Source organism: Vigna unguiculata, chromosome 5 (genome assembly GCF_004118075.2).
Source record: "Vigna unguiculata cultivar IT97K-499-35 chromosome 5, ASM411807v1, whole genome shotgun sequence".
Lineage (NCBI taxonomy): Eukaryota > Viridiplantae > Streptophyta > Magnoliopsida > Fabales > Fabaceae > Vigna > Vigna unguiculata.
Window position 1 is genome coordinate 1,511,336 of NC_040283.1, and position 11,397 is coordinate 1,522,732.

At 34.5% G+C, this 11,397-nt stretch overlaps 2 protein-coding genes across 2 annotated transcripts; one reads left to right on the forward strand and one right to left on the reverse strand.

Annotated features, from left to right (window-relative positions):
• On the forward strand, window positions 1-4,768 carry LOC114182916 (eukaryotic translation initiation factor 3 subunit H). The gene is made up of 12 exons (XM_028069714.1): window positions 1-149; window positions 234-313; window positions 630-746; window positions 849-952; window positions 1,056-1,122; window positions 1,826-1,959; window positions 2,038-2,086; window positions 2,327-2,398; window positions 2,480-2,581; window positions 2,657-2,724; window positions 4,106-4,258; window positions 4,425-4,768. The coding sequence occupies exons 1-12, from the start codon at window positions 140-142 to the stop codon at window positions 4,480-4,482; spliced, it is 1,014 nt and encodes a 337-aa protein (XP_027925515.1). The 5' UTR covers window positions 1-139; the 3' UTR covers window positions 4,483-4,768.
• A 579-nt stretch (window positions 4,769-5,347) lies between these two features.
• On the reverse strand, window positions 5,348-8,982 carry LOC114186259 (probably inactive leucine-rich repeat receptor-like protein kinase At3g28040). Its single transcript, XM_028074302.1, has 2 exons — window positions 7,087-8,982; window positions 5,348-7,001 (listed from the first exon to the last, which is right to left on the reverse strand). Exons 1-2 carry the CDS (start codon window positions 8,631-8,633, stop codon window positions 5,525-5,527), a joined length of 3,024 nt encoding a protein of 1,007 aa, XP_027930103.1. The 5' UTR covers window positions 8,634-8,982; the 3' UTR covers window positions 5,348-5,524.
• Window positions 8,983-11,397: the final 2,415 nt, after the last annotated feature.

Sequence of the window (11,397 nt, forward strand, 5' to 3'; positions counted from 1 at the left end):
ATTATTTTTAAAATTGGGCTACGAGTAATTCTAGTGTGTACTATTTGAACCAATTGCAGACAAAACCCCTCTCTCTTGCTCGCGTTAGGGTTTCTTCCTCTTTCAAACTCTATCGCAGGTTGTTCGTTCTATTCAAGCCATGGCGACAAGTATGATTCACTCCTAACAATCTCTTTAGATTTTTGTTTCGCTCACTTAATGCCATTGAATGATTTATTGTTTTACGCATGCAGCTACGACTAGATCTTTTCTCCAAGTCGCAGCGACGGAGGAGGCGGCGCCGCCTCTTAGAGTCGTCCAGATTGAAGGACTGGTATGGATTCTATGCTTTACAAACTTCAATGGCTCCACTGTTGTTCAATTTTTGCTTTGTATATATGGGGTTAATTTGGAAGGGTATTTTGTTTAGCTTCAATTTGTTTATTGCTTGTGTTAATCTGTACTTGTTTTCTCCAATTATATGGATTTTCAAATGACAACATTTATTATGTTGATGGGGATCTGGTAGTAGGATTCATGTTATATGCTTTTGTGGCAGGTCCTTGTATTGTTAGTGAATATTCATTAATTCTTTGCTCTGTGAAGAAATACTGACGCCAATCTGGTGCTATTGTGTCTTGGTTGAACAGGTCATTCTTAAGATAATTAAGCATTGTAAGGACCATTCGCCTTCTTTAGTCACTGGACAACTTCTTGGGTTGGATGTTGGCAGTGTTCTTGAAGTTACCAACTGTTTCCCCTTTCCAGTATGATATTTCCTTACTTTTTCCTTTTTGTTTCTCCATTTTTTGAATCCTTCAGCACTGCCCTCCTAAATTCATCGTTGTTTCGGTTGCTAAAAATTGCAGATGAGGGAGGAGGACGAGGAAATTGAAGCTGATGGTGCTAATTACCAGTTGGAGATGATGAGATGCTTGAGGGAGGTTAATGTTGACAACAATACTGTTGGATGGTATGTATGATTAGTGGTTTGTTTGATGTGATGAAATTTTGGTTCAAGACGTTCTTTCTTTGTAATAATTTCTCCTACTCATGGGATAATTCTCCGAATCCAGGTACCAATCTACATTGCTCGGCTCCTTTCAGACTGTGGAACTTATTGAAACCTTTATGAATTACCAGGTAGCGAATGCTTGTCAATTTATTTAGTTTTGCATAAATTTGCTTCAGCTGGGATTTCATGCTAAATGACGTTATTCACAAATGCTCCGGTAGTTTGATATTTACCATAACATGCCTCTCATGACTATTTTACTTAGGTCAAATGAAGCCATTATTAGGAGGTGATTACTATATCATAATAACCTGTGAAACTATAAATTGGTAATGCCCAACTGGCCAACACAGGATACGGTCTGCACCGCCTAGGATTTGACCTTCTGTGAATTCATGATAATGTGGCACGATGCCATTCTTGACCAATTGTGTCAGATATGAAAGTTACCCGTTACTATTCACTTGGAATTTTATGCATGCTTAACTGTATTATATTTACAAACATGCTTATTATATTGCTTCGAATTAGAATTACTCTTTTCTGAAATTAGGGAAGTTGAGTGGAGTATGTACAATGACAAACATAACACAATGTTTGTATATAACCAGATGATGTGATGGCATGTATTTTCCGTTGTTCAGGTTTACTTTTACTTCAATTTATTGTAAAAGTGGCTGCTGGTGATTTCCGATATTTAAAATAGAAAAGTTTGTTTTTTGATGCAGTCTGTTGTGCACTTTTTCTTTTCTTTTTGCTGAAGACAATATTTTCAACAGTATCCAGTCCGGTGAAATGACCTTTTGTTTCAAACTTAACAATGTTTTTCAGGAGAATATTAGACGTTGTGTTTGCATAATATATGATCCATCAAGGTCTGACCAAGGTGTTCTAGCTCTGAAGGCCTTGAAGCTTTCTGATTCATTCATGGAACTCTATCGCAGCAATAATTTTACTGGAGAGAAGTATGAATTTTCTTCTGTGTCTTCTTGTCTAAAAGTTGAACCTCATCTGATTTCTTATTTTTCTGTCTTGTGAAATAGATTGAGGGAGAAGAACTTATCATGGGTGGATATATTTGAGGAAATACCGGTAAGATTTTCCAGGAATTTGCCTTTCCTTTTTGGGTGGTTTGACCAATAGAATGGTAACAATCTTCGTCATATCTGTTAATGCAACAGTTAGGAATTAGCTAGAAATGCTACTGGCATTAAGATATATAATATTGTTGCATATTTTATAGATGGAAGTGTATTAATTGGTTTTGAATTTTTTTTGGTAGGTTTTTTATTAATGGTGACCATTCTTCATATTTTTTTTTTAATATATCAGATCAAAGTTTCAAATTCTGCCCTTATCAGTGCTTTCATGACCGAGCTGGAACCTGATACTCCAGTCACCCAGGTGAACAATGATTTTTAGTAGGGATTCTTTTGGCCATTTCAAATTTATTTTATGTTTACATCTGCTTTTGTGCCATTGCAGTGTGATTATGATCGTCTGCAATTGTCAACCAATTCATTAATGGAGAGGAATATGGAGTTTTTGATAGAATGCATGGATGACTTGTCACTAGAACAACAAAAGGTTATTTTAGCTCTTTTTGTGTGTGGGTGTTTCGTTGTTTCACAATGTAACTGACTGAAATTTGTTCTATCTTAGTTCCAATTCTACTATAGGAGCTTGTCTCGTCAACAAGCTCAGCAGCAAGCATGGCTTCAAAAGAGAAGGTACGTTTAAGATTTTGTCTTTTAACTAGAATCTTCATTATATTTTCTTTGTAAGACTAGGTTTCATAGATCACCAGTTAGTTTTTTATGTTGTTTGAAAATATGGTCAACGTTTGAATGGAGGCTTTTTTGCCACTAATGTTTATGTTTTAGTTTAGATTCCATGTCTTTGAATATGGGTTTTCTAATTGTTTTAGATTCTGTCTGTTCTCATGATTTATTGAATACTTTGTGAAATCTACATACATAGCCATTTAATATTAGATTTCCATTTTAGGAAGCTACAATATGCTACCTAGCGGGTGGCCAATCTGCATTACCCACCAATGATTTAAACACCGTTGTTAACATATATTTTATTTCGTTTATTTAAATAACTTTTTAAGTTTTTATCTATTTTTTTTATATGTTAGAATTTCCCCACCTTTTTTGATTTTTTTTATGAAAAAATCCTCTACCTACAAAATGGAAATGAAGGAGTTTTAGTGCCTTAGTTTTACAAAATAACTTGTGATTATACTTATGATTAAACTGATTTAACAAAGGTTTTTGCAAACAATAAAAAGCTAGCACATGAATATAGGTTGTTAGCTTTACAGAATTTTTCAAATTAGACGTCCATTCAAATTACAGCATGTCATTAGACAACATCATAGTTGCATGAATCTCGATTTTATTTACTGTTAATTTAGCACCGGCATCATAGTTGCATGAATCTCGATTTTATTTACTGTTAATTTAGCACCGGAGGTAGGAAGCACAAATGTTTATTGGGAAGAATTGTGACCTGTGATTCCTTTGAACTGCTACTGAATCAGCAGAATAGCAGTTTTTCTGCGTCATGCACTTTTGCTCTATTTCATTAGAGTTTTTGCTAAGTTTTAAATGAACTGGGGTTGAAGGGATAAACTTTTACACCTAATCATACAGAGTCAAAATATAAGGACAAGAAACTCAATTATTATATTTTTGAAATGGTCCCCTCCCTCTACATCTTTCTCATTGCGTGTGCTAAGGGTATGATATGATGCTCAGTGTATTATATGTTAGGAAATAGTGATTTACTGTTTTTTCTTTTGGAGGGGCTGGACCATTGCAATCGTTATACTTTGCTTTATCATTTTTTATTTTCTCATATCCCATATCCAATAAATGATAAATGTATGTATGGTAATTGTAGCACAATTTTTAACTTTTTATTTTCAACTGAACATTATGGTTATCCAGCAGTCTTTTGAATATTCACAGACCTGATCAACAATTTTAATATTGGCTGTTTTTTTTTAAGCACACATGAAAGTTAATGATTGCAATAGATAGCTTATCCTTGTATTCAATTATTGATTCAGCATATTATATATTTTTGTTTTTGTAACAATAGGGCGGAGAACATGGCTCGTAAAGCTGCTGGAGAAGAGCCCTTGCCGGAAGAAGATCCTTCAAATCCCGTTTTCAAGCCCCTCCCGGAGCCATCACGGTTGGAGAGCTTCCTCATAACAAATCAAATCTCCAACTACTGTAATCAAATCAATGGGTACGTGACTAGATTTTGATGATGACCATGCTCCTCTTTTTTCATGTTTGAGGAGCAAATATACGAAGTTACCGATTTGAAGTTTCTGACTTTATTTTGTTACTTGTCATTGCCTTTAGCCGATTGAGTTTAATCGTCCGCACATTTTCTGTTGCATATTCTGCAGGGTGTCAGGGCAGAGCTTTAACAGGCTGTATTTGATGAAGGCTTTGCATGAGGATTGAGAAGGGAATTTTTGTCTGCCATTCTTATGGTTTAGTCCAATTTCTTTTCCATATAGGACGAGACTTTTCTGGTGAATTTGGCAGTATATTAGAGGATTATGATTTTAAGGCGACGCAATTTTTGTTTATTTTATGAACCCACCCATTATATGTATAATCTGTTCTTTAGAGATACATGCTGTGCCACTTTTTGCTTGTTATTTGAGTTGTGCCGCAAAATTGAGCATTCAGTTGTATTTTTTCCAGCTAATTATTTTGTGGAAAATATAAGCACCATTAAGGAAAATAAGGAGGTTTCTTTTATTTGAAGTTAGAAGACCAATGATCGCACTTTCTAATGCATTTACTGGCAGAGAATACTTTTTTGAAAATCCAAGTGGGCCTTGTAATGCGCAGGATACGTATTTAAGGAATAAACATTTCAGAATAAGCAAATCTGAAACCACTTGATTTCACATTCTCTGAATGCGATAAGTATTTGAAGCATTTTACCCTTTTGTGGAAGCTTTTACGATTGGATGGAAAATTCTGTTTTTATTGGGTATTAATTTTCATTTATCGGCTATCTCTTTCTATATACAGGGAGACTTATCAAAATTGATACATTCCAATAAACCTTAACCATTCATAAAAACAAATAAAAAAGAAAGTATAAGTAAAATTCCTCTTCTGCGTATCTTGCCGGATAAAAATTACGTCTATAACAATGCATAAGTTTTGGTTCTTTAATTCCATATTATTACGTGGTAAACTTTTCTTTCCTAGAACTCACCCTGTCCTCTCCGATGAACAACGTTTGTGATATGATTAAAAATTTGGTAAATGAAATTCGTAAAGCTTGTGTCAGTATAAGAGAAATCAAGAGTTGAGAATAACGGATTTATATAACGATTTCCATTTATGCGAGGAAAATCTGCTTGTACTTAAAAGAACAATCCACATAAACCAAATGGCTAAGGAAATTGAAAAGGATACACAACATAAAAAGAAAAAAAAAATCTTAGTAGTTAACAGATATTTTTCTATATGACAAGCTAGTTTATCAGAACACTTCCATCCTTTGAGGAACTGGGGTTTTAATGACCTGCAGTATTTGCACCACTTCAGCCATAGTTGGTCTGCTAGAAGGAATTTGAGAGGTGCATACCATTGCTAGCTTCAGAACAGGCAATACCTCATCTTCTGGGTACTCATTCATACTTTGATCAACACACTCCAAGACATTACCTTGCTCAAGCAGCACCCTCACATGGTCATTCAGTATAAGCACATTGTCTTCACCATACTCCACTGGCCTCCTACCTGTCACCAGCTCAAGGATCATCACCCCAAAACCATACACATCACATTTCTCATTCACCCTTAGGCTCTGGCATGCCAATTCTGGTGCCACATACCCTAATGCACTCTGAAACCTATTACTCATCACATGCCTGTCCAGCTTTGTCAGAAGCCGAGCTAACCCGAAATCTGAGATCTTGGGGTTGCAATTTTCATCTAGCAGAATATTACTTGGCTTTATGTTGTAGTGTATGATTGGTGGACGGAAAGAATGGTGCAAATGAGCAAGCCCTTTTGCTGTTCCAAGCAAAATTTTGAACCTTAAAGGCCAAGAAAGAGGAGGACTAGAAGGAAGCCTCTCATGTAGCTTGGCTTGCAAGCTACCATTTGGTGCAAACTCAGTTACTAAAAGCTGTAATTGAGGAGTCCAATAGTATCCTTTCAATGCTATTAGATTTGGGTGCCTTGCTTTCCCTAGGATTCGAACCTCCCTATCAAAGTCTTCTGGATATTGGATTATGTTTGTGGATATAAGCTTCTTGATTGCTACCATTCTACCTTGTGATCCCAATGGAACCTTGTAGAGGGTTCCAAACACTCCTTCTCCAATCTCTGATGCCTTGTTGAGCAAGGACTCAGGATTGCCGATCCAATCTGGTGAGGACTGGGAATCAAACAGGATCAACTTTCCTGTGGCTGGACTCCCTGATCTTGAAGAGCTTGAGCACATGCTTTCCAAAGCATTATCCACAAATGATAGCCTTCTCCTCACAGAAACATTAAGCAGGCTAACAGCAATCACTCCTAATACAATCACAAAAGATGCAGATATTGCTACAATGGCAGATACGCTGAGGAACCTGTGGCGGTGGACCGATCCGGACTCAGATGATTCGTTTCTTTGCCTTTGAGGGCTTATTTGGTTGTTATATGCATTTGGGTCAAGCACTAGTGGCTTTGGGACATTCATCTTGCAGGGTCCCTGCAACAAGGGTGAGCATAGACCCAGGTTTCCTTCCAAGGAACTTTTGTCCAAGTTCTGAAATATGCTACCTGTGGGAAGCCTTCCTGTGAGCCTGTTGTATGATATGTTCACAGCAAGTAGACTCTGAAGCATTCCAAGCTCCATTGGTATCTCTCCACTTAGTTCATTGAATTCCAGTTTGAGGATTTTTAGCTTGTTTAGCTTTGACATGGACTTTGGAATTGAACCAGTCAAGTTATTGTGAGACAAACTCCTGCATAAAAGTAGAACAAATTAGTATCTTCCAAAAGAGTCTTGCACAAAAAGTAAAACTTTGGCTTGAGAAATAGGATGCATACAGCAAGTAAAGAGAGCTACAATTCCCAATCTCTTCTGGAATATTCCCTTGCAATGAATTTCCATCTAGTTGGAGAACAGCCAAATTGCCTGAGTCGCATATATCTGCTGGAACTGAACCACGCAAGGCACTGTTTCGAATGTCCAAAACTGCTAGATTCTGAAGGAGGCCAAATTCTGGAGGCATCTGTGATTGAAGATCATTCCAAGACAGATTCAAATAACTCAGTTTTGAAAGAAGGCCGGTTTCTGCAGGGATATTTCCTTGGAGATGGTTATCAGAAAGATCCAAGCTTGATAGAGTTTCCAAGAGCCTGCTTGATCCTTCTGGAATTGAGCCACTCAGTTCATTTCTGGACAAGTCCATTTCCTCCAATCCTAGGCCAAACAAACCCTCTGGAATGGAGCCATTGAAACCATTGCCTCTGAGATGGATCACAGATAACTTTGTGCAGGAACTTAATGATGATGGAATAGTTCCAACAAGCTTGTTACTTGAAAGTCTCAGATGAGACAGTGATCCCAGTTCCCCTATTGACTGTGGAATGCTTCCAGTGAACTGATTGTGATCCAGCTCTAGGTACTCCAGACTGGTAAGGTTACCAATCCATGGAGGGAATTCGCTGGTGAAAAAATTATTTGATGCCTTGAAATAGCTCAAAGAGCTAAGCCTCCCAAGTGACTCAGGTAGTGCTCCACTGAACTGATTATCACTAAAATCCAACCTACTCAGATGCAGGCAGAATCCAATATCAGTGGATAAAGGACCTGAAAACTGGTTACCTTGTAGTAAGATCTCCTTCAAGTTATGTATGGATGAAACTCCATTAGGTAAAGACCCAGATAAGGCATTGTTGGATAGATCCAAAGTTCTAAGCCTGGTCAGTGACCAAATCCCATTAAAGTCCACATTACCAGAGAAACGATTATTGGAAAGATTAAGGCTATTCAATGAGGAACATCTAGACAGTGAGCCAGGAACCGGCCCATCAAACATGTTCCTAGCTAGAGAAATCTGATGAAGGGAAGAACAAGTATCAAAAAAATTCTCAGGGATTGGTCCCGAGAATGAATTCTGAGAAAGATCAAGAAACTTGATTGAATTCATATTCACAAAAGAAGTAGGGATTGAACCAGAAAGAGCATTGTGACTAAGGTTGAGTCTCTCAAGAGTATTGGAAAGAGTAAGAGATGGACTAATACTCCCACTCAAGTTGTTATGAGAAAGGGACAATACCGTAAGATGCTGCAACTTCTCAAGCCCTCTTCCAATTTTCCCAGATAATCCCAAGCCATCCAATGAGACCTCAGAAACTCTTCCGCTCTGAGGATTGCACTGCACGAACTGCCATGAACAAGGATTCGCATCGTCTTCATTCCATGAAGCAAGATGAGAAGAAGGGTCTTGAAGGTCTGATTTGAACACAATCAAGCCAAGAACATCATCATTCAACTGAACAGGCACGTCATTGTTTCCCAAACATGTCAGAAAACAGGAAACTGAAATCAGCAAACTCAAAACTGTCGATTGAAACCGAGAAAGACTCATTCTTTTTCTTCTTCCTCTTGATGGGGCTGTGGTGGAGTTATGTTTCTATGTTTAGCAGTTAGCTATGGTTATGAATTATTTCTCTTTGGGATAGCATAGTATGTGAAAACTGTAATGACCGGTAGATGTTACACTACATTTGCGAAAACGATTTTACATGTGTGTTCACGAGAAGGAGAGAAGAATATTTTACAAAAATGGACATTGAAGAAAGCAAATAATGGGTGAATATGGTATTGTTAGTGAAGTCCGTGATCAAACAGTTTTGGTCCAACAAACGTGGCTAAGCTACTGACAAATTGCCACCCCATTACACCTTACAAAAACAAGCCTTTGTCGTGTCCTACAACCTCAACCTCCTTGTTCCTTCCCTTTCTCTTGTTTTCGAATATTCAGTGAGTTAAATATGCATTTTTTTTAGTGTAAATTCCAGAATAGTTTTGTGACGTGTTAACTCTTTCCTTGTGAGGTTTTGTAGTTTTACTATCATTCAAATGGTGTTGTTGAATGATATGATTCATTGATCTTGATGCCTCTGTGAGGAGGAGGAACCATTTTTTAGTTGAAACTGCTGATACTATGACACTTCCTTCTCTTGTCTCTGCAAAATGTTCTGTGTGTGTGGTTTGTTTTTCTCTGCTGATTTCAAGATTTGAGAAAAGAAAAATAGGTACTCTTCTTCAATCTAGAGAAAAGAATCTGGTAGAGTCAATTCTGATTTTGTTAGAGAGGGATGAAAAATAATATTCTATTTGGTATACATAGAATAAAAAATAATATAGCAGCAACTAGATGGGTAGAAAATGTTAACATAGCTTGAGCAAGAGTGTATAAAGAATAAGGTAAGTGAATGATAAATTTATGCAGAAGAAAATTAAATAATTGAACTACGTCATCAGAATTTTTTGGTTGGAAATATTGTTTAACCCGAGTCACAGTCACTCCATTATTATAGTAATGCTATGCTGTAGATGAAGAGATATATAGCAGTAGGTGACAAAAACCATGTTGCTATCTTGTGAAATGCAAATCAGAAACTCATTTAAATTTTTCAGTGTATCACCTTCCTAAGTGAAGAAACACATGACAGTTACAACTTTTTCTTTTTTTCATGGTTTAACTCTTGCAGAGTATAGAGAAATATTACTGGGGAGATTTTTATGAGAATATCTTCTTCACTTTAGCTACAATTTTCATCTGCCAGATAAGTGTAATCCATGAAATAAAGATCTGAGTTGTAATTTCTTTTTATTTCTAGTAAATTTTAGTTAAAAATAAAAATATATTGTTAATATTCTCTTATTTGTTACTATAATAATTGTTTTAAGGTTATTATAATATATATATAAATATATATATATATATATATATATATATATATATATATATATATATATATATATATATATAAGCATTTGATATTCTCACTTCTTTTAGATGGACTTTTATTTAACTTCCAAAACTCTTCTTTAACAAAATGAAATCATTAAATAGCAATTAATTGTAGGGACTAACATAAGAAGTTACTACATTAAATAATATATTATAAATTAAAATTTATTGATACGTAAAATATTTTATTATAAATAAAAAGTAATAATTGATCTGTGAAATATGTTCTAAAATGATTTTTAACTTTAACTATCAAAGTTTTTAGTTATTTAATATTATTAATTTTAAATTAGAATATGGTTTAGATATTAATTTCTTTCATACTTTTATGACTAAAATTGCACTAATTAATTTCAGAAACTAATTATAATTTTTTATTTATAATAAAAATTATTTTAAATACTAATAATTTTATATTTTAAACATAATATCAAATTAATTTAATATATTAAATAGTTATTTTTTAATCTCTAGAAGTAATTACTGTTTAAGTATTTTCTTTTAATGAAGCTACTCTTTCATACACGAGACATTACAAGAGTTAAATATACAATTATGTACAATTTTCACCATCAACTTCAGAAATATATAATTAATGTACAAATTTACTTATAAAAAGTTGAAATCTTATGATTCGTTATTAGTTGTTTGTGGGTCTTTTAAGAAAGATTATGTTCACAAATATTTGATACTAATGAATGAGATACATTCTCTTAAAATGAACCATTTTGGTCGAATAATAAATTTTTAAAATTTGTTTACCTATTATATATATATATATATACTCATCCAAACTCTTACAAAAAAACTACCACTGATTTTTTTATAAGAAGAGACACCAAAAAAATTTGTATGTGAACAAATATATATTAAAAATTAGGACAACCTTCAAATCAGAAACTCATATTTATATGTATTTCTACTTATAAATAATTTATATTACTCATTTTTATACTATATAAAACTTTCAAGTTATCTTAACCTTATTCTAACTCGAAATCTTGAAAACAATATATTCATAAACTTTTTTTGACTATATATTATTGAATTTGTTTCCTTGTACTTAAAGTAAATAAACTTATTATTTTGCAATTCTTTATTTATTGAATTGAAAGTTTGAAAAATCCGTGCAATAAGTGAATATTTGTACATCTTCTTTTGATTGTGAACGTAAAGCAAAGTGGACCATGAAAGTACTGTGTCAGGATGAAGCAAAAGTCCTCTATTAATTCTACTTTTCTTTTTTCAGTTCAATCTTTCATGACTTTTATGTATCCCAAATCTAAATGTTTTTATGCTCTTGATTTATAGAAAACTATGTTAGGTATAAAATTAAAATATATACATGCTTTTTATACTACTACCAGAATCT

Coding starts and splice junctions, on each gene's coding strand:
- LOC114186259 (XM_028074302.1), bottom strand. CDS start 8,633: ATGAGTCTTTCTCGGTTTCAATCGACAGTTTTGAGTTTGCTGATTTCA. Junction 7,002..7,086: donor TGTAGCTCTCTTTACTTGCT/GTATGCATCCTA, acceptor ACTTTTATGCAG/GAGTTTGTCTCACAATAACT.
- LOC114182916 (XM_028069714.1), top strand. Junction 2,582..2,656: donor TGTCACTAGAACAACAAAAG/GTTATTTTAGCT, acceptor GTTCTATCTTAG/TTCCAATTCTACTATAGGAG. Junction 4,259..4,424: donor TACTGTAATCAAATCAATGG/GTACGTGACTAG, acceptor CATATTCTGCAG/GGTGTCAGGGCAGAGCTTTA.